The sequence below is a fragment of the Musa acuminata genome, chromosome BXJ1-6 (genome assembly GCF_036884655.1).
Source record: "Musa acuminata AAA Group cultivar baxijiao chromosome BXJ1-6, Cavendish_Baxijiao_AAA, whole genome shotgun sequence".
NCBI classification, from domain to species: Eukaryota; Viridiplantae; Streptophyta; class Magnoliopsida; order Zingiberales; family Musaceae; genus Musa; species Musa acuminata.
In genome coordinates this window covers 35,337,063-35,358,549 of record NC_088332.1, presented here as the reverse complement: position 1 = coordinate 35,358,549, position 21,487 = coordinate 35,337,063, and the positions used below count along the sequence as shown (strand labels likewise).

The 21,487-nt window shown below is 36.5% G+C and overlaps 2 protein-coding genes across 2 annotated transcripts; both read right to left on the bottom strand.

Annotated features, from left to right (window-relative positions):
* Positions 1–2,092: 2,092 nt before the first annotated feature.
* LOC135676747 (lysine-rich arabinogalactan protein 18-like) lies at positions 2,093–3,310 on the bottom strand. The gene is made up of 2 exons (XM_065188259.1): positions 2,690–3,310; positions 2,093–2,371 (listed from the first exon to the last, which is right to left on the bottom strand). Exons 1-2 carry the CDS (start codon positions 3,254–3,256, stop codon positions 2,294–2,296), a joined length of 645 nt encoding a protein of 214 aa, XP_065044331.1. The 5' UTR covers positions 3,257–3,310; the 3' UTR covers positions 2,093–2,293.
* Positions 3,311–7,884: 4,574 nt separating this feature from the next.
* Positions 7,885–10,130, bottom strand: LOC135676746 (uncharacterized). The gene is made up of 3 exons (XM_065188258.1): positions 9,442–10,130; positions 8,790–9,140; positions 7,885–8,711 (listed from the first exon to the last, which is right to left on the bottom strand). The coding sequence occupies exons 1-3, from the start codon at positions 9,922–9,924 to the stop codon at positions 8,118–8,120; spliced, it is 1,428 nt and encodes a 475-aa protein (XP_065044330.1). The 5' UTR covers positions 9,925–10,130; the 3' UTR covers positions 7,885–8,117.
* Positions 10,131–21,487: the final 11,357 nt, after the last annotated feature.

Genomic DNA, 21,487 nt, shown 5'->3' with positions numbered 1-21,487 from the left:
TGCACTCGATATCGTATGTGATGAAGCAGCAGCAGCACTCGTGGTTTTTGGGATCCAAATCTGAGATGGTTTGGAGAGGCAAACAGCTTGAGAGCATCCAAGCATAAGCTTCCACCTTTCAAAAACCATATTTTTAAGGAATATAATGGTTTGATTAATAAAAATGTTATCGATTTATTACAAAAACAATTTTTTCCTCTGTGCTCTGGCAAATAAATAGCTATGTCTTCAGTATTAACAATCAATCACACTACAATGGCTGCAGACCACAGTTTTGGACTCTCTCTCCAATAAAATCTAGATGTTAATAAAAATTATTTAGGATCAATTATATAAATCTTTTATTATTATTATTATTATTATTAAAATATGTAAGAAGTTATATATTTAGTTAAGTTAAGAATACTTTAAGTTTTTATTTATAAAGTTTTTTTTAGATTTTCTTCTATTTTGACTACTAACATTAATTATTATTATTATGCTTATATTATCGTAAACGATTTTCTTTTATCCTATCTTCTATCTAAACGATACCTAATTAGTCATGAATAAAAATATTTTTTTAATATTTCTTAGTAACTTCATATATCTATCTCAATATTTTTATCTTAACAACATAAATTTACACACACACACACACACACCTTTGAGATTAAAGATTTTTCTTTTAATCTCAAAGGTATTCGATAATCACACAAGACTCCTAATATTTCTCGCCATTTTAACTAATATATTTTTATTATATAAATAATATCTTCATCTTGTTGAATAATTAATTTAAGATGTCTAAAGATTTTATTTAAATAGGCTTATTATCTATCCAACCTAACTATATTCTTCTATTTATTCCTAAAATTACTATAATTATATCTTATATATTTAATTTTAGTCATACTTAATCTAAAATTTTTAATTTCTAAATATTACTTTAATATCTTAAGTCTATAATTAATTCTACTTAAGCTCTTATCAACTAAGATAATATCATCAATAAATAACATACACCATATCATATAAGTGACTAGTAAGTTCATCCATTATCAATGTAAAAAGATAAGAATTTAATACGAATCCTTGATATAAATAATCCTATGCTAATAGGAAATTTACTAAACATACTCCAAATAATTCTAATACTAATAGCTATATTATCATATATATTTTTAATAATATCAAAAATAATTAATGAATATATTTTTTTTATTAAAATTCATCATAATAATGTTAGAATTTTAAGAGTCACACATGTATAATTAAATGTGTTAAGCCATTATTTTGATTAGCCAAAATTAAAGTGATCTAATTAAAGTAAAGTTATTTGGCTAAGGGACATAATTGTTATGAAAATTAATTGTGTGGATACCATCAGTCATATTCCTAACTTAATGACGAGATAAGTTAGAAATATAAAACTCTTGAGACATAATTGTAGATTCATCAATTATGAATACAATCATAATTGTAGATTCATCAGTTATGACTATAAATAAGGTTATGGTTCCTGGTTATAGTATCGAATGAAGTTTCTCTTCACTCGTCAAAGAGAAATCTAAAGTTCAAAAGATACTATGCAATTGGAAGACCAAATCACTAATCAATTTAGAAAAAACTCTAATGGATTCATCAGGTACGCTTCCGTGTTAATATGTTTATTAATTGTTATAGGATTTCATACATATTATAGTGGATTAAATAAGTTTTATGTAAATATTCTTAATCCATTATTTTGGATCTATAAAATATGTTTTTGAATCAATTAAGGTTTTGATTCTATGAAACAATTGTTTGATCCATATTTGATATGTTAAAAGAACCCCAACAAATAAATTTTAGGAATCTTATTATAGATTTTCTCTAAATCAATAAGAATCATATGCAATATATATATATATATATATATATATATATATATATATAATTACTGAGACATATTCTTTTGATCTACAGGATATATGGGATTATTGGTCTACAGAGCTCGAATAAAATTATAATCCTTGCTAGTAAGTAATTATGTAAATTGCAATGTTTGTTGATGACAGCGATTAAAGTTGGTGGGAAAAGCAAGCTTGTTACTTATTGCGTGGACTGCAGCTGGCAAGAGTAGATCTGCATCATTCAATGTGGTAAATAATAGTCTTCAACACAAAACCTCTGGAGACAGTAAAAAAAAAGAATCCGAGTGAATGCATAAGTACAACAGGCGGCGGTCCCTCCCGCTCAGAACCGACAACAATACGACAGCAAAGAAGGGAAACAAGAGACAAGAAACTACTGTTATGTATCATGTCGCGATCTAGGCAAGGATGACGGCAAGCCCCAGGAGCAGGGCCAGCCCTCCTGAGATGAAGCCTCTCACTATCTGTGCACCACTCTGCAACATTACACATACAACGAGTCAGTATCAGGTTTTCTCCGTCGTGATGATCTCTTAAACTAAAACAATTAGACATCTCTCATTGATAAGGGTCAAGCTATTTGATGTGTGTAACGGCCTAACATGCACCGGAGATATATATATATGACTTGATATGCGTAGATTAGCAAAAAACATCACTTTAGCTAAAGGGCACTGAGCAGCATTTAAAGCCTAACGGCTCTGTCGGCGCACGTTAGTGAGCTAAGGACGATAATGCGCTATCGTGAGCATGATCCATCGGATCTAGGTTTGTATATGTGTGAGAGAGAGTACCGTTTCGTCGGCGGCGACGCTGGGACCCGGGGAGGTGGCCTCGGACGAACCCGCGGGAGACCCGGCGGCCGGAGCCGGGGGGCTCGGAGCGGGGGCCGCGGCGCCCTTCTTCGCCTTCTTCTTCTTCTTCTTCTTGCTCGGAGTCGGGGCGGGCGTCTCGGCGGGCTTCGGCGGCGCCGCGACGGGGACTGGGGTCGATGGGATGGGGGAAGCCGCCGGGGGAAGCAACGTCGTCGGAGGGGGCGCGGGCGGGGATGTCACCGGCACGGGCGCTGGAGGAGCCGAGGTTGGCGCGGCCGCCGTGGGCGCTTTGGCGGGGGCGGCGACGGGCGCAGGGGTAGTAGGTGCGCGTGTCGCGGGGGCCTTGGCGGGAGCCTTGGATGTGGGAGCGGCGGCCGGGGCCGGGGTGCTGCTGCTTTTGGTGGGAGCGGCGGCGGGAGCGGGGGTGGTTGGCTTGGCGGGAGCGGCTGCGGAGGTGGTCGGGGCGGCGGCGGGGGACTGGGCCGCAGAGTTGGAGGCCGCGAAGCAGAGGAGGGAGATGCAGAGAATGGCTCTGAGGCGATCCATCGCGAAGAGAAGAGTGTAGCAGACAGTGGGTGAGCGAGTGAGCGGCTGAAGCGGAGTTAAAAAAAAAAAGGGGTTCAAGCACATGGGGGGAAGGCGAGTCGGCCGCAGACGAGCTACCGCGGGTCCCGCAGGGGCGAGCAATCACTGTGCGCCGCGGGGGAATCGGGTGGGTTCTAGTTGGAGGGAGCGAATAGCGGTGAGGAGGGGTTCAAGCTAAGACAGGCTGGCGCGGGCCCCGCCCCTCTGCTCTGCTGGTGTCTGGTGCCGTTGTGGGACGCGCCCGGTTGTCTCCTTCCCTCCCTCCACTGCCGTTGCGCGCTTCTGCTGTAAGTCTACTCCATTTGGCTGTTGCGATCGGACGACCGCACGTTGCTCCACTGTCGCCCAAAACGTTTTGTTGAGCAGGTGTCGGTGGTGGTGGATGAGACGGGCTCTCTCACTGACCGTTGCCGGCAGGACAGGACGTTGGACTTGCAGGAATGGTCTGGGGAGATGGAGTAATTAGGCCGTCATCATTTTGCTCGTTGCAGCCTGCAGTCAGAGGACATTGTCCAATGATAAGAGCAACTCTGATACGGAGGGATAGGTTATGGTATCCGATGTTTAGCTACCATATAGGGTCGCATTGAGGTGTTAGAAGACTATGGGGCCTTTCATGTTTGACTGTTACTGAACTCACCAATTGCTGACGAGTGGATCACGTTTGGACGTTTGATGTGTTTGTGTCGGTGGAGCAAAGGATACCAACCAAAGATTAATCCTTACTGGATTCAATATTGGGCTGTACAATGGGTCTTAGACTCCGTAGGAGTATCAAACACTTGTGTGAGGCCCATAGCCTCTACGGTCCTTCCCCTCGTTCGGCGGTTGGAGCTTAAAGCAATCTGTACCGTCCAAGTCTCCACACTTTGGTCAAACGGATGTACGGAAACCCATGAATGACCCTTCAAGGCCGGCCGTTCGATCACGCATACCCTCAGCTGGCGCCTTTTGCAAATCCAAAACCCTTTCGTCGGCTGCCGCCCACCGCTCGCCACCGAAGCGCTGACCATGGCGGCGTCAATGAGCTGCTTCTCCGGCTTCGAGGCCGGAGGCCAGGCGCCCGCACTACTGCCCCACAGGAGCTTCGTCCCCTCCGCCTTCTTGTTCTCGAAGAGATCGCCCGGCCAAGTTGCGGTCCGCGCGACGCCGTGAGTGTCCACGAAGGGAAAGCCGAGGGGTATCCCCAAGCTAATGTCGTATGACCGGAGCTCCATTCCAATATCTCTCCCTGCTTCCTCATATTTATGTGGTAATTTTCTCATTCACGTCTACCAGTTGTGATGCCGCTCATTTTCATTAAAGGAGAATTCTTGACTATTTCTTCTACAGTCGTCAAATACACTTTAGTGATTAATATATTAATACAGAAAACGGAGGAATTCTACTAATATTTCAAATCCCAATTGCGAACACTTTGTGAAGTCTGTCGTCCCGTGCCCAAATAGCTTTCCTCTAATTTGCACCTTATTTTTTTGATTTAATGGCCATTTCCACACTATCTAAAGTGTTTTTAGTATCTTTTGTAACGCAAATCCATGTAATTCCCCATTTCTTCCATGCTTTTAGTGACTTCCTTTTTTATTATTAAAATATAAAATATGAATTTTAGATCATATTTGTGCACTATGACATTTCATCTAGTTCCAGGATTAATTCGTGTTTTATTCTCTTATAAATGCAACTCTAGATATTTTTAAGAATAGTAAAAATTTGATCTTATTTTATGTACTTCTTGCAACAACTTGCTATGTTCCATTTCCGTATTTGATTTCAACTAAGATGTAGTTGTTAGTGCACAAGTTATTCAGACTTGAAGAAAAGCTAACCTGTGCAATTCTGAGCTTCGCCACAAGAAGGAAAGCCAGGTCGACGATGACTTCATTTATCTTATTTTCTTGCTTGCTTCGTGTGAATAAATCAGTTTGTTGTGTTCACCCATGTGGACTTGAATTCTAAGACACTATGTGTATTTTATGGCTCTATTATCTTTCTCAATGGATTTCATCTTTTTATAATTGCTGCATTTATGAATGCATTTGAAGATCCTAGGAGGACAAACGTTTTTTTAATTCATTGATAACTTGATCTTGTTTTGAATGGTTCAACATACTTTAGCATGTCATAAACTTAGTTGATTTTGTCTAAATTATGTGATATATAAATGATATTTGCTCGTAAGGGTTAGTCTATGTCTTAACCTTGTACAGTTTGTATACAAAAGAAAAGGTTAAAAAGACGAACATATGAATAACATAATATCGTCAAGCATGAAAAGGACAAAATAACTAAAATCATAAGTAACACAAACAACTAGTTTTTATTAGGGCAAAAGACTTGCAAATGAGTTGAATGGTCGCATACAAAAGAGTTCTAAAAGTAGGTGCAAGCCCAATGTTCACCTAGACATATAATTAAGATCCTATAGGGTTTCAGGATGCTAAGATAATTGACATTTCATACCATAAGATCGTCAGCTAGCAATTAGCTTGTGGCATATGAAAATGAGATTGTTTTTTACTATTTTCCCCTCCTCGCAACGTCACATTGCTAAAGATGTTTTCAATTTTATAAAGCAGAAATAGAAAACAAAAACACTTCCAATAAAGTAAAATGGGATTGATAGTAATACTTTTATGTCTATACTGCCTACAATCTACCCTGTACTTTATTAGGCATTTGTTCTACAACTAATCTGGGACTAAACATTTCATCAAAGCTTCCAAGTTGGGGAGTCTTAGGTTCTTTGGGCTCTATAGATCTAATGAGGTCCATCACTCGTCTTCATTGGTGTAAGATTTGAATTGCAAGATTTTGTTCCTTCAAGGTATCTCTAGAAGAGGCATCCTTGACTCTCTAATTCTCCAATCAATATTAGACCATATTTTGGCCTTATCAGACCCCCTAGCTGGGGAGCGAAGTCCTTAACAAATTCCACGATGACATATGATAAAATCCATCACTAGTCTTTGCTAGTATAAACTCTGTGAGCTATGAGGAATTGTTTGCTCGAGGATGGGCTTTACATGATTTTGTCGTTCAATGATGAACCTCGAAAGGCATCTTTAGATGAGGAATCATTTTAAACTGTTTGATAGGCTTTGGCTTTCCAACACTTCACAATGTGGCTTTATCAGGAATATTGAAGAGTAAAATAAAAAAAAGGAATATAGAAGAGTAATTTGTATTATGATTAGTAGCCTTGTGTAAAAGGTGATATGGACATTTCACAATCAGTACCATTTCTGTTTTTAATACATTTACATTTATTGCAGGGAATATTCAACAGTAATGAGAGACAAAATAAATAGGATTTTTTTTACAAAAATGGAAGAAAAATATTTTACTTCCAGAAATTAAAGAAATAATGAATTTATTTCTAAAAATAGAAAAGGAATAAATGTTGGCTGAAGGACTTGAGCTTCCAATTTTTCCTGACAGATCTCATCAACAAAGATATTTAAGAAACAAAAGTATGTGAGAAAGTCCTCTCTAGTCATTTTATTCTTTCTCCTAGTGAGACCAAGCAAGATAGATCCCCCTAAGAAACAAAGGGGGAGCAGCATGGTCCATGAAAGGAGTTGGATGCACAGTACCACTAGTTGCCATGTCATTTATTGGTTTCTGTATGTCCCTGAATCTAGACAAACATTCCCATCAGCATTTGATTTTAGGTCTGAGAGGTAAAAGTGTCAACATATCATCATTAGTGTCTCCAATTTGATTGATGTTTGATGAAGAGAATTCCTTCGTTTTCTAACTGTCAAGCTAACAAACTTCTAGCCTTTCTTTTTCTTCACTTTAATTGTAGCAATCTGCACAAGTAGCTTGAGTATTGCAATGATTACTGGATTAACTTGTTTGTTCAAATAGGAGAAAGAACATCTTGTCTACCTTATCTTCTTCTGTTTATACACTTCCAGCAACCCTTTTGTGTATGATTTGAGGGGCAAAAACCCTGCGACAAGTGCAAGGAATTAAGAGTATGCCTTGATCAATTAAGAACGACGCCCTCCGATGCATGAAGATTTTGCTAAATGTAACATCTGGGGAGGATTATTTTATATAGTCTTACCTTCACAAGCACAGTGATTGTTGCAATTACATTCTTTAATTGATTTAATCGACAATCAAATGCTTCGTATACTTGTTAGTTAGTTGTTTGGATATGAATATAGTTGAGACAGCCGCTTTTTGTTCTTCATGAAGGGTTCTTCTTTTGCAGCACACAGACAATATGGATCTCAAGAACTCACAAGTTTCTTTCTCTTACTATGGTCATGTTGTTTATTAGTTACAGCCAAACAAAGAGGACTTGACCAGTTACCTTACATGATGAAGCAGGAAGCAACTGATTTGGATCTCTTTGTGTGTCCCTTTCTGACTTCCAAATTGTGGGGGGCTGAAGCACATGGATGCAAGTGGCGAAGAACATGCACCTGTGAAGAGCATTTAAGGCCAACACAACTGGTGTCTACTGCAGCTGGAAGTTCAGCAGGACTGAGTCAGAGGTAGTTTAGACAACAGAGTGTGATGCATGCAGCAGTCACTACAAAAATGCAGGAAAATATTAAAGTGAACAATGAAGATGATTAATTTGAGAAGGAGATGGATAATATATCAGCAAAGGTGGTGATAACATCAAATTCAACCAGACTTGTGAGAATCAAGAACTTGAAACAAAAGGATCTGGAATTAGAACACTCAATCTATATACTAGCTTCTCAGAGCTACCTAAATTTGCATCAAGTTGCACTTTATTTTAGTTTTACCATAAGAAACAACAGCAAATTTATCTGCTCCCTGTTCATGATTGATGATCCTAACCCAAGACTTCGAACCTGCAAACGATCTTCTCAGGCATATCTTGTGGGTATCTAGAGCTGAACTTCCCTCTTACTCCTCGAGGAAGCTCACATGCTTCGCTGGTTGAACCACGTCTCATGTCAGCTGGGGGAATGAAGCAGTCCATGGAGAGGCCAGGTACATTGAAGGCCACTTCATCTATCGTCCACGCCTCCTCCATCCTCCTCTTGGTGTGGTTCATCGCCTTCTCTCCGAACCTGAACAGAGTAGCTGTGGAACGACCCGAGTGGGCGATCATTATGCCGTCCACCAGGCGGTAGTCGTCGAGGGAGGAGTTCATGGTTGTCTCCCAGTAGACTGCGTCGCCTCCGTCATTGGCTTGGATTCTGGTCAGGTGGGAATCTTCCATGTGGACAAGAAGCCCGGTTCGCTGGCTGAAGTAGCCGAACAAGACATGCCGTATGATCTCAGCAGGGCCTTCGCTCCGTGCTCTCAGGGTTGGTGGATCGGCGCTGAGCTTGAGAACGAAGCAGTCCTCCCCGTTGACCGTCTTCTCCCCAATGCAACGCGCGTCGGCGAACATGCTTGCGGTGGTCAATGGATCGAGACCCTACTCAAAGAATCATCTCAAGATCAATCCAGGTGCAGAGTCTTTCTAAAGCAATTCAGACAGTGCGGATTCGGTGACCTGGAGAGCTCGACGGAGGGGACGGGCGGGGCCTTTGGCGGCATGGGAGCCGAGCCAGGGGGTGTGGCGCCACACGACCTTGCCATTGGAACCGGCGTGGACCTTGCTGCCGCCGACAGCGAGCTCGACGTACCACATGTCCGGGGCCATCTGCCAGAGCACGAAGCCACCGGACTCCGTGGTGCTCGACGAGACGCAGCCGGTCCTGACGACTTTGGCTGTGGCCTCGAACTCCGACGCTACCATTCGCACCTTCCCGGTGGCGTAGGCGTTGCGGATGGATCTATGGAGCCTCAGGCCGCCTGACGCCGCCGTGTACTGTTGCATTATGTACTGAGCCGACGAGGTTTCCTGAGAAAGAAGAATAGGCGAAGATTAATTGGATTCAAGAAGAAAAGCCGCATTGATGTGGAGCAGAATGCGTCAAAACACCATCTTGGAGCTACAGAAGCCACGGATTCAATGCAATTTCAGCAATAAATTTGGAGCTTTTACTCCAAAAAAGGTGCATTTGAGGCCGGAAAAAGAGGGAACGCATCAAAACGTCATTTTGGCACCAAAAAGATGCAGGTTTTGCTCGAGGAACGGAAGAACGCAGCACAAAGAGAGAAAGATAATTGTTGGAGGACGAAGAAGAGACGGAGAAGCTCACAATGGGAGTGTCCTTGACGCTGAGGTGAGGCAGAGGGTCGAAAGAGCTGACATGAACGGGGGCGAGCGGCGCTCCCAAGACTCCGAGCAAGAGGCGGAGGTCGGAGCGGAGGGCTGAAGAGGGCGCGCCCGCCGCAACGGAGGAGGTGGCGGCGGAGGGGGCCCGTGAGAGTTGGCCCCGGATCCAACGCCCCCACCCTTCCTTCCTCGGGTCCCCGTGGGCGTCTCGAGCGCCGCCGCCGCTACCATCGGGGCCCTCCACGAGCGGCGCGAGGGTCTCCCGGGAGCCCTTTGACCACGCGACCGGAGCGACCGCCTCGGGCGCCTGTGACAGCGACGGGTGGCGGCGGCGCCCCTTCCTCCGCCGCTGCGGGAGCGGCGCCTGGCTCCTCACGGAGCCCTTCTCCCTCGACCTCGTTGGCAAGGGCCCCGTCGCCACCTCCTCCTCCCTCAGCGCCGGTAAGAACCCTTGCTTCTTCTCCATGGACTGCCCTGCGAACCTCAATCTCCGAAACGGACTCGTACGGAACTTATAGGCGCAGTGGCGGCCAAGTTGCCGTCGTCTGCTTGAGAAATTTTAGGGACCGGAACGCGAAATCTTGTTCGTAGAGGGGGTGGCAGAGGAGTATATATAAACGGACAAGGAAAAGACCTGAGAGAGGGCAGTGAACAGAGACTCCAAATGCTATTCCCGTGCGGTCCCCTGACATGGAGGAGATGGTAACGATATATATATATAATAGTATGCCAACACCTAAGAAATGTTACGATAATAATATAATTACTAATAACGATAATAATTATATAAAAAAATAAGGATATCTTATAAAACAATAATAATAATTATCTAAAATAAGGATATCTTATAAAAAATTCAATAATAGAGTTTACCTATTGACGCTCATATGTTTGTTCTTTACGAGGGATATCTTTTTTTTCACAATTAAATCAAAATGTCATTTTAAATTCAAATCATGATAAATAATATTTGTTGACCATATTTGACCTTGGGCTCTTTGGTTTGAGCACGTTTGTTTGATATGAATCGGACCATATCAGTTTAAAATAAATTAATTATTTGATTCATTTATTTAGTCTTAGATTGGTCGTTTGTATTTTTCTCAAATTATATTATCAAACCTTATTTATCATTGTCAACTTTCTTACCACCGGTTGTGGTCAAATCTTATTTATCTAGCAGTTGAAGAAGTCGTAGCCATCATCTTCTTGCTAGGCCTTAGGTGGTCTTGCGATGGTCTTCATCAATGGGGGAGAAGATTGTTGTCGTCACCTTGATGAGCATTGATGGTCGCAATCATTGTTGCTAGGGTAAAAGGTTGGTGTTACCTTCTTGCTGAACATTGGTGGTTATGGTCAACATCATCCGAGCAAAATGACGCTATTGATGTTGCCAACGAGGTAGGATGTCGTCATCACCATCTCGTTTGATAGTGTTCTACTCAAGTTACACTCATTCATAGTAAACATTGTCTAATGATAGTGGTGTCACTTGTATCCAGTGGTTCACTGGATAATGGTATTGTCCTAGACCAAGCAATATTATCGTTCAAAACTACAATAGCATTTTTGAACAATTTAGTTCATAAAATTATCTAAAAATAAAAAATAAAAATATACCAAAAATATTAGAATCATATTAGAATACTTATAGAAAAGTTTAGATAGGTTTGGTAAAACTTTCTTTAGTTACACTCGATGACATAATCATAACACAAATCTCATATTTGGATAAAAATCAACTAAAAATTAAAAAAATAGAAAAAGTGATATTATGTATACTAGAATCATATTAAGATATTTATAGAGAAGTTTCAAAAGGGTTGATGAAATTTTGCTGAGTTACGCTTCCATACTTCATTACAGATTTAAGGCACAAATACTTTATTTGGACAATTAATCACTCTAAAATCAAAATAAATTAGAAAAAGTAGTAGTAAATATACTAGAATCATATTAGGATATTTACAGAGGAGTTTTGATTGGTTTAATGAAAATTATTGAGTTACATTCGGGTAATGCCCGAGTTATACTAAATTAAAAATTAGTCACTCTAAATTTAAAAATAATACTAAACTTATTATAATCATATTAGGATAGTTATTGGGGTAGTATGAATAGGTTTGAGAAAAATTATTTAGTTACGCTCACGTTATACTCAAGTTACAGTTGATCGTAGATTTAACCCAAAGCACCCTATTTTGTAAATAAAATATTCTAAATTCACATACAAGTGAGAACCATCATAATCACTTATAAGGAATTACAATAAAAACATGTTTTTAATAATCACAAACTAAACACATGGAAGCAATTCATAACATAACAACATTAATCAAATTAGTAAGATGATATAACATTGTCAACAATTTGTACAACAACATAGGTCATCATCAAACTTTTTATTGCTTAATTCTAATACCCCAAAATCTTTTAGGTAACTTTCTCTTCTTAAAAAAATATGGGCTATATTTTAAGGCTTGATATATTTTCAACATATATAACCTATGGACTATCGAAGGAATAGCCCTTGATCGATCATTAGATATCGTAGAATGTACTACAAAAGTCATTGGATCATCAAAGGATCCAAACGAATGATCCTCTATGTCTAGGGCTATAGGATGACCAAGTTTATGATCTTCGAGTATCTTTTAGAATCTTTTAATTTTATCGTCTTTCTTTTTATACTCAGCACATTCTTAATTCTCTCCGATGTATGTGTTCTACAAATAGTTTAATATATCAAATAAATAATATATTTTAAATACATAGATGAAAAATATTAAATTATTATATCTTGGTATTCTCAACTAGATGAGACTCAGTAGCTATTGAGATAAGCACTTGATATACCTATAGAACATGTGTACACAATAGTTATCGATAACATTGATGCTTACTCGATCGTATTTCCATAGTCATGATCAGGATAACAGGATGGCATAAACATATTCATACACTCGCAAAGTCATACCTGGTAACAAATTAATAAATTAAGAATCAAAATTAATTTATATTAGACTTTTCATATATATATAGAAAAATAAGATTTGATTTACCATCAAGAGTAGTGCATAGCCTCTTATATATCTAATCAACTTAGTGCTACCCTTAAACTTTAACTTTTTTTATATGAGCACCAGTATTGAAAATCTTGATGGCAATGTAAGAATAGATAGTCATCATCTAATTGTAATTTATCAATGAATCTAAATCATGAACATAAGATGGTATTGCAGGGGGTAAAGTATGATTTATTTGATAAAATAAAATACAAACAAAAATATATAAAATATACAACTTACAAAAATCGACAATGTCAACATCATTATCACTAAACATTAGTCTACAAATTAGATTTTCTATATTTTATCTACTAGGAAATTGATCTTTGAGGTATTTCTTGAACATATAACTTGAAGTCATTGCTTCAACATCTATAATTTCTCATGGTTGGGAACCCCTAAAATCAAAACAATATTGATCGAGCTAAACTCAACTGGGACACCATCAAAAGTAAATGTGAATCCTTCCATCCAATATTATAGGATATTGTATAGAGCAAGTTAATATATAGGAATATCTATAAAATAATAAAAAAGTGTCATCCTGGGAAAAATGAAGATAACACCACCTATAGGAAATAGATATAATGTGTCATCGACTTCTACCACTAGGTTCATAGATAAAATACTTAAAATGATCCATATAACAATGATCACTATATATTGTGGAGGGGATCTTGAAGGAAGGGGTGACCTGGGAGAGGGTTGATGTAGTAGGAGACGAACGAAGAATGAGTATATGAAGCTTTTTCAATTTTAAATTTAAAAATAAAATTTAATTAATTATATATAACTTAATAATGATTACTATGTTCTATATATATTTACAAAATTAAAGGTTATAAATAGAGGATAATATATCCAAAGTTTATTGGGTGAAAAAGATAAATAAATTTAAACATATACATATCACAAAACATAGTTGAACACCCTTATATTCTAATTAAGTAATATGTCTAACTAAATAAATTAAAATGAGTGTAACTCATGTGTAGCCCCAATGTAACAAAAGTATAAATAGGAAAATTGTATCCAAAGCTATCCAAACTTTTCAAAAATTATTATAATATAATTATAACATATTTACTATAATTTAAATAATTATATTTTATTTTAATATTATTAATTATCAAAATAATATATTTTTATATTAAATCTATGATCTGAGTGAACGTGAGTATAACATAAGTGTAACTTTAATGTAACTAAAGTATAAATATCGACAAACCTATCCAAACTTCTTCAAAAGAATAATAACATATTTCTAACATGTTTTATATTATTATTTTTTATGTTTTTGGGTCATTAATTGGTGAAATAGAAAATTCCTACATTAACTCGAGTATAACACAAATATAACTTCAGCGTAACTCAAATATAAATATATTTAATTATCTTAAATTTATTCAAACTTCTCAAAAGTCATTATAATATATTTCATGTATATATATATATATATATATATATATATATATATATATATATATATATATATATATATATATATATATATATAGTTTCTAATTTTAGAGTCAATAGATGGTGAAATAGATGATTTTTTTCTTAAGATTTATTAGTCTTATCTCATAATTTTTTGTTATTCAACTCAGTTATAAAGTTTTGAAGAAGACATTGGTAGCAATATAAAGAATTAGATTCTTTTTAATATCTTACTTTTGTGACTAGTGTTATGATATCTCCATCGATAAAGAGATCACATCGTTCATAGTCAAAGAGGAGATGAGGTCACCTATCGAAGAGGAGATGAGATCACTGAAGATGATGATGTTGTAGCCATTATAGAGGAGATAAGTCATTATTACTTGATGATATCATCAATAAAGTCATAGAGGATGGCACTATTGTTGGCTATTAGAGAGGACTAGAAGATACTAATGTAGAGATGATCATAGGATACATTGGTCATTGTTGTTAGAGAAGGGAGGATGTTATCATAGGCGAGAGAGGATGCCATCGTCATTCATTACTAAAGAGAGAGGAGCACTCGTTACCACTGTCTACAATAGGATTATACTTGTTCGATGTAACCCTTGCTTTTCGATTCAAACTCAACCTAACCCATAATCCAATCCGACCCGCTTCGAAGGATTTGACCCGAATTAATTCAATCTAAATTGAGACTCAGACTTGGACCAAACCAGCCCTTGGGTCGATCGAATTTGAATCAAACCAATAGGATCAATACAAAAGGTCAGAATAATATTTTTAAAATTTTAAACAAAATAGGTTAAAAAAACAAATAATGGGCCTCATCCCATCATTGGTTGTTTTTTTAAATGCCCTAAAATTAACAACAAAAATAATGGTGACAAAAACATCATTAATAACAACAATAGGCAAATGAAATGGAATGAAATTACGTAGATAACAACCATCACAATCCGGACGGAATATTGTGTTAAAGTTTCAAAAAGGCAACAAACATTCCCAAAATCTAATGGTGTACAAAGTATATACCTCATCCGTGTGAATAAACATACAAAACAATATCTCATCGGAAAACCATTTCATCTAAGTCGTACTATGCTATATTGGATTATAAATCAGTCGATATGGAATCAAGTTTTAAAAGACGTGAGCACTTTATGTTAACACATCAAGTTCATGGCGAATGCGTCCAAAAAAAAAAAAGTTGTCAATGATCATTCGAGCTTTTACTACTTTTCTTCAAATTGTCAAGTCCTTTTCTCCTTCCACATCGTCATCGTCATGGCCATGGTCATCATTATTTTATACCAAACGTAATTATGAGCAAGACAATCTCAAGCATTATCGTCATGATCATGATGATGCAAAGCCTATCTCCAAAGTCCACACATGATCCACTCCTAGCAAATCAAAAAATTCTGATATGATCAAGTCTATCTATAATTATGTCATGAGTTGGGTCAATATATGTCATGAGTTCTGGGTTGGATCAAAGTCGATTTTTCTTTGAAGGTTGAAATCTACCCTAATAATGATGTCTATCATTTGTTTGGTTGTTATTCTATTTTAAATATGTTATTAGGTGATCATAAATCTCAAATCTTAAGTTGTCAGTAAACGACTCGATATGAAATCTGAGTATTATACAAGCCCAAGTGAAAACTGGACAAAGAGTCTTTGAGCACATCATTAATTGTCATAATAATAACAGGGGAGTGGAGTTTGACACATGAGCAACCCGATGGTACATCACCTATTACTCGAATGTCGCCCCATCAACCTTCTTCTATATAGGATGCATCACGTAACTCACGTGATCGGTATGATAATAATACCAATTGCAACGTTCGATGGATTCTCACGTGTTACAGGTAGAGTGATGCCAAGCGGTGATAGCAAAAGATGAAGACTGACTGAGATAGTGATCATCCCCACACGCACACGCACACGCACACACGGTGGGCAAATAGAGTTCGGAGCAACATCCATTGAAGTCTCAGCGATTCAACGCCACTTTGTCGGCAAACTTTTTTAAGGTCGATGACTGCTCTATGATGCTAATCCCAGAAGCCACCATCAGCAGCCCACACGGATGGGTTATTGCTCGCCATGCTCCTTTCGAGAGCACATGCGTATGCCCCCTTAAAGTCTCGCATCCATGCTGCTTTCTGCACACCCTGGCCCTTCGTTTTCTTCTTCTTCTTCTTCGTCATCATCTTCTTCATCTTTTGTGCATCAAAGCAAGAGAGAGTGGTAGTAAAGTAGAAGACGACGAAGAGCAGAATGGGGCTTGTGACGCGGACATGTCGCTGCTGGACTTTGATCCAACACTTCGTTTGAGATGCCCGCATAAGAATAAACGGGTGCAGAAAAGACTTCAAAATCTTTACCTATAGTAGCTATGTAGACTAGTGAATAATGAATTCGATTGGGACTCTTAATATAGTAGACTGTGTTAACTCGATCCTTGATCTCAAGCGAGAGATGCCAAAGGTGAAAAGCCTATTTATAATTAGGCTGAACCCAAGAAGCCTATGAGTTGAGTTGGGCTTGACGGTTGGACAGAGAGAGGTTACCCGTCCGTATTGCATGCAAAGGGGGAAGCTTTTTGTTGGTGTTGCTGCATCAAGTTTGTCCATGGTGAAGATAGTGTCGGATAAGGAGAAAGTCTAATCAAAAGTTATGTCAGGGTATACCTGATAAGATCCCTTCGATGCTTAAATTAGATTGGATTGGAAGAGCTTAATACATAGGATCTTTTTATAATATAATACACAATCGTTAAATTCAAAATCATGATGAATATCGAGAACAGTTATGCATATTGTCCGATTATAAATAGGATCGTGAAGTCATGCATTAAACACGAGAAATACAAGATAACTGTGAGGTTGATTGTGTGTAGCTGAATCGATCCCTTCAGTGGTCCAACGCTGTCAAACTGGTAGGTTTCGACCTAATATGATCATTTTTATCTCTATAATTCAAAAAAAATATTTTTCATGATCTAACTTTAGTTTTCCAAAGAAAAGAAAATTAGAAAGAAGGATTGTTTTTGTCCCTCAAGCGGTTAGGGAACTTTTTTTTTTTAATCTTTATCTTCTTTCAAAATTCATTTATTATTAGGTAAATGATTATCAAATTAATCATCAAAAATAAAAATACATAATAAAATGCAGCCAATTTACAAAAATGAGTTTTTCTTCTTACTTTTTATTCATAACAAACATAGGAAGTTCCAAAGGTAAACAAACACATGAAAAATAATTATTCATTAAAAATATAAAAAAAATATTCATATGTGAGATGAAGATTTAGATAAGGATAAAAGACTAATCTTAAATTACTCAACGAATCTCCTCATATGTCATTACATCAATAGTCTTTGCTACTTAAAATAATAAAGAGATCAACGAATCTTCTCATATATCTTTAACCCTAATCAATCTGACTCAAACTTATCTCATAAGATGTCTACAGGAGGCAGGCAGGTAGGGAGTGGAGAAGGGTCGTCTCAAGGCAAAGGGATGACAAGTCTTTAAATAATAGAATTAGAGTCTTGGTTTTAGACTACCATCTTTAAATTCGTCTTGAATGCATATGTTTTCTTGCACAGTTGTTTCTTAGGGAGTATGTGTGCCTAGGTCAGAAGCATCCCCACCTTCATGCCTGCAAAGCTCTCTTTAGCTGTAGCGGTGGATGTTAGATTATGTGGTCCTATTTAATTAGGTAAGATATATTATAAATATGATTGGATTCTGATTATGATTATTGGTCAATTCCTTAGGAGATAACTCTCCTAATAACTTATCATAGACCCTCCACTCTCGCTTGTAAATAGACAGGACTTCTAGGGGCTAAAGACATCATCTGTGTGCATCTGAGTGCATCAAAGTGCATCTGAGTAGCATAAGAGAGATTAAGGTTTTTCTCTCAACCTCCCTCTCCCCTAATCCCCTAATCCATCAATCTAGGTGGTCCTGTAAAAAGATAGGAAGAGAGGAGAAGGATCTAGTTCTCCTTGCAGATCCTTACATATTGATATTTCAAATCCGAAGATAAAGCACTTGTAGATCATATAAGGTTTATTCTTCTGAACAACAAGAAATGTACGTATCGTAATATTGTCAGATCTAATTTATTTGATTCCAATCTTGGCATAAAAGTTTTTTCGCATTACGGATAGCATGATTATAGATTTTATGCTAACAATTGGTATCAGAGCCAGGTTCTTAAAATCAAATATATTAGATCTATTATTTTTGTTTACGATGCCTGAATGATTCGTTGGATATTATTGATCTGTTTTTTCTATATGATTTGCTCGATTATGAGCAATGTATAATTTTATGTTTGATCGATGAATTTACTGTTTACTATCATCGATGTTATTTAGACGATCATCTTTGTTGATTGTTGTTGACGAAGGGCCGTGTACCACCCCGCAACCGCGCATCACGGTCGTGCACGGGTAGCGGTCTGCTTGTGAGCAGTGGCGGGCACCACGGGCATCCTGCACTGCCTGTGAACGCGATGACTAGGGAAGGGCGATGGCCGCAAATGGCTATAGCCGCTGCCCCCGTGGACAAAGGGTAGCGACAGTAGCCACGCCAAGGCGACGACCAAGTGCAGGCAGGAACCCCCGCAGCGGCCGCAGGCGCGTAGGTACCGTCGTGAGCTGGCAACAGCCCCGGCTAGCTGTGCACGCCGTCCGACGGCAATGCCGTAGCGGCTACGTGTAAGCAGCGGCAGCGTCGCGCGGTAGCACCGCACGCGCAAGTGGCGACGGCAGCAAGGCAGATTAGGGTTTTAGCATAATTATGATTTTGACCTCGAGGCTAAGGTTTTGCAAAATAATAGTTCTGTCCTTTGTAAATTTCGTAATTCCAGTTTATGTTCTGTCAACATATTTATAATTTTACCCTCGGGTCTAATTTCTGCCAAATTACATTTTGCCATTCATAAATTACATATTTTTGATTTATATCCTATCAAATATTTACAGTTTTATCATTATGAAATTGTATATTTATAATTTGATTTATATTCTCAATTATAAAATTGATAAATATGATTTATTATAATTATGATTGAATTTAATCATGATTATATTTTGGTTATTTGATTGGATTTAATTTTTGATTATAAAAACTATAATTTATAGTTTACTTTATAGTTTTCTTATATGAATTATTGATTATACATATGATAAATAAAATCTAATTATTGTTCTTTGATATTTATTTAGTTATTCATATATATATATTTGAAATTATAAAATAATGTTTACCTTTCCATGAAGGCATGATTTATATGTTATCATGATTATCATATGAGTTTTCTTTTGTTGATTAATGTTCAATAATTATTATGGTTATTATTCTATTATTGAACTATTTAGTATTAATATTTAATAATTATTATGGTTATTATTTTATCATTAAACTGCTTAGCATTAATGTTCAATAATTATTATGGTTGTTATTCTATTATTGAACCACTTAGCATAAATTAAAAAAATTTGATGAATATTATTTGTAATTTATCTTCCTAAGTTTTATCTGACCGGTAGCTACTAAAATAACCTGGGATAATAGGCTTATGGGATATAAATTATAATAAAGTTCACGTCATTCAAGAGATATTTTAGATTGTATTTTATCTTTTTGTATTGGTCTTGTAGCCACCAAAGTGACCTGGACCAATAATCTATAAAATACATTATGGAATTCATCCTAAATGATATTAAATAAAATAATATTCACGATGGCACATATAATTATGAGATTTAGATAATCCCAAAGGAGAATCTATTTCAAATAATTATATGATGGGGTAGGATGATACTGTTTTGGATATTCTTATAGTTTAGGGTTGTATACCCAAAGGTAACAATACTATTCCATAAGGATGATATCAGTCCTCCATAAGTGATCTTAAATGAACACTAGATATGTCAATATTTCACCCAAAGGTAAAATATAGATGATATCAATAATTTATCATATTTTGAAAACTCAAAGCATTAATGTTATATTATTACTATGGCACTTCCTTTATTATATTTCTATAAATGTCCTTATACTTTCTAAAATAAATGGCTTAAGCATATACAAGTTGTATTGAGTGAGTGAGACCTTGATCAAATTAATTGAATAGAATATAATCTTAATTACTGAAAGTTCTGTGAAATAAATAATTGAGGTGACTGATCAAGAAAGGTATGAAATACTCAATTTTATGATACTTAGACTTTAGTACAGTTTATAACTAATGCATGAGAATATCTAAGGATCAATTTAAATTTTCTGATAAGTCATTAGTTGATATTTTAAAATGATAATATTTAAGAAATTCAAGATTATATCCTCAAAATAAATGATAAAGCTGTAAGCTCAAGACTCATAATATTTTGAATACTACTCAGGGAGTATATAACACTAAAATAAGGATGAATCATAAGTCCATATGAGTTTATAATTACTATATAAACTCATAAAAGAATATCTTTATAATAAAGTGTTACTTTTGTAGTAGATAAAGTTATGTGAAGAAGAAATATACTATAAGATTTGATTTGATTTGAAATGAAAAAGGTATAAGTATAACCTTTATATGGTTTAAATCAAATATTATAGATATTATTGTTGGATTAATTTAATGCTTTATCATATGTTACCAATAATAGATATTCATTAAAAGAAAAAGAAACATGAAGAGGGATAAAACCAAAAGAGAATGAGATATTTATCAATGTAGGGAATCATCTTAAAGTGAAAGCGATATTAGTTTGTATTTATCGCTTATATCTAAAGATGATTCAATTTGATAAATCTTGAGAATCCATATTGTGTTCTTATAATTCTAGGAATTTGAGTTCTTTACCTAGAATTATTAAAATATTATTTCTCTTTTGGTGGTTGTAAACTTACTGTGATTCAATAAAATTAACCTTTGAATTTTGTATAATTTTCTATACAGAATTAATATTAATAATAAGTTTTTAATGATCTTACAATTAAATATTAAAGTGAAATGTAGTTTTATAAACTCCTTGAGGTTATGTCTATCACTCTATATTTTTGTCTAATTAAAGAGAGACATTTTATCACCATATAGCTAAACTATTGAGATATAATTATATATATCTAATTCATGTAAAGTCTATGACCGTTTACACTATTAAAATATATATAAATGAAGTTAATAGACAATTAGATAGAAAAGTCAAGATCATCATATCTGACAAGGGTGATAAATTTTATGATATTTATGATGAACCCAATTATAATTCTTTTGTTAGATTCTTAGAAAAATAAGGTATATGATTTACCAAATGTGTTACAACAGAATATGATTGCTGAAAGATATCATCGTACCTTATAGATATGGTTAAGAGCAATGATAAGTTATTCTTTTGTACCCAAATCAATGTGAGAAGAAGCTCCAAGGACAACTATGTATATCTTGAATGGTGTTCCTAGTAAGTAAATTACATGACTTCTTTTAAGT

Coding starts and splice junctions, on each gene's coding strand:
- LOC135676747 (XM_065188259.1), bottom strand. CDS start 3,256: ATGGATCGCCTCAGAGCCATTCTCTGCATCTCCCTCCTCTGCTTCGCG. Junction 2,372..2,689: donor GCGTCGCCGCCGACGAAACG/GTACTCTCTCTC, acceptor GTAATGTTGCAG/AGTGGTGCACAGATAGTGAG.
- LOC135676746 (XM_065188258.1), bottom strand. CDS start 9,924: ATGGAGAAGAAGCAAGGGTTCTTACCGGCGCTGAGGGAGGAGGAGGTG. Junction 9,141..9,441: donor GCGTCAAGGACACTCCCATT/GTGAGCTTCTCC, acceptor CTTCTTTCTCAG/GAAACCTCGTCGGCTCAGTA. Junction 8,712..8,789: donor CCCTCCGTCGAGCTCTCCAG/GTCACCGAATCC, acceptor TTCTTTGAGTAG/GGTCTCGATCCATTGACCAC.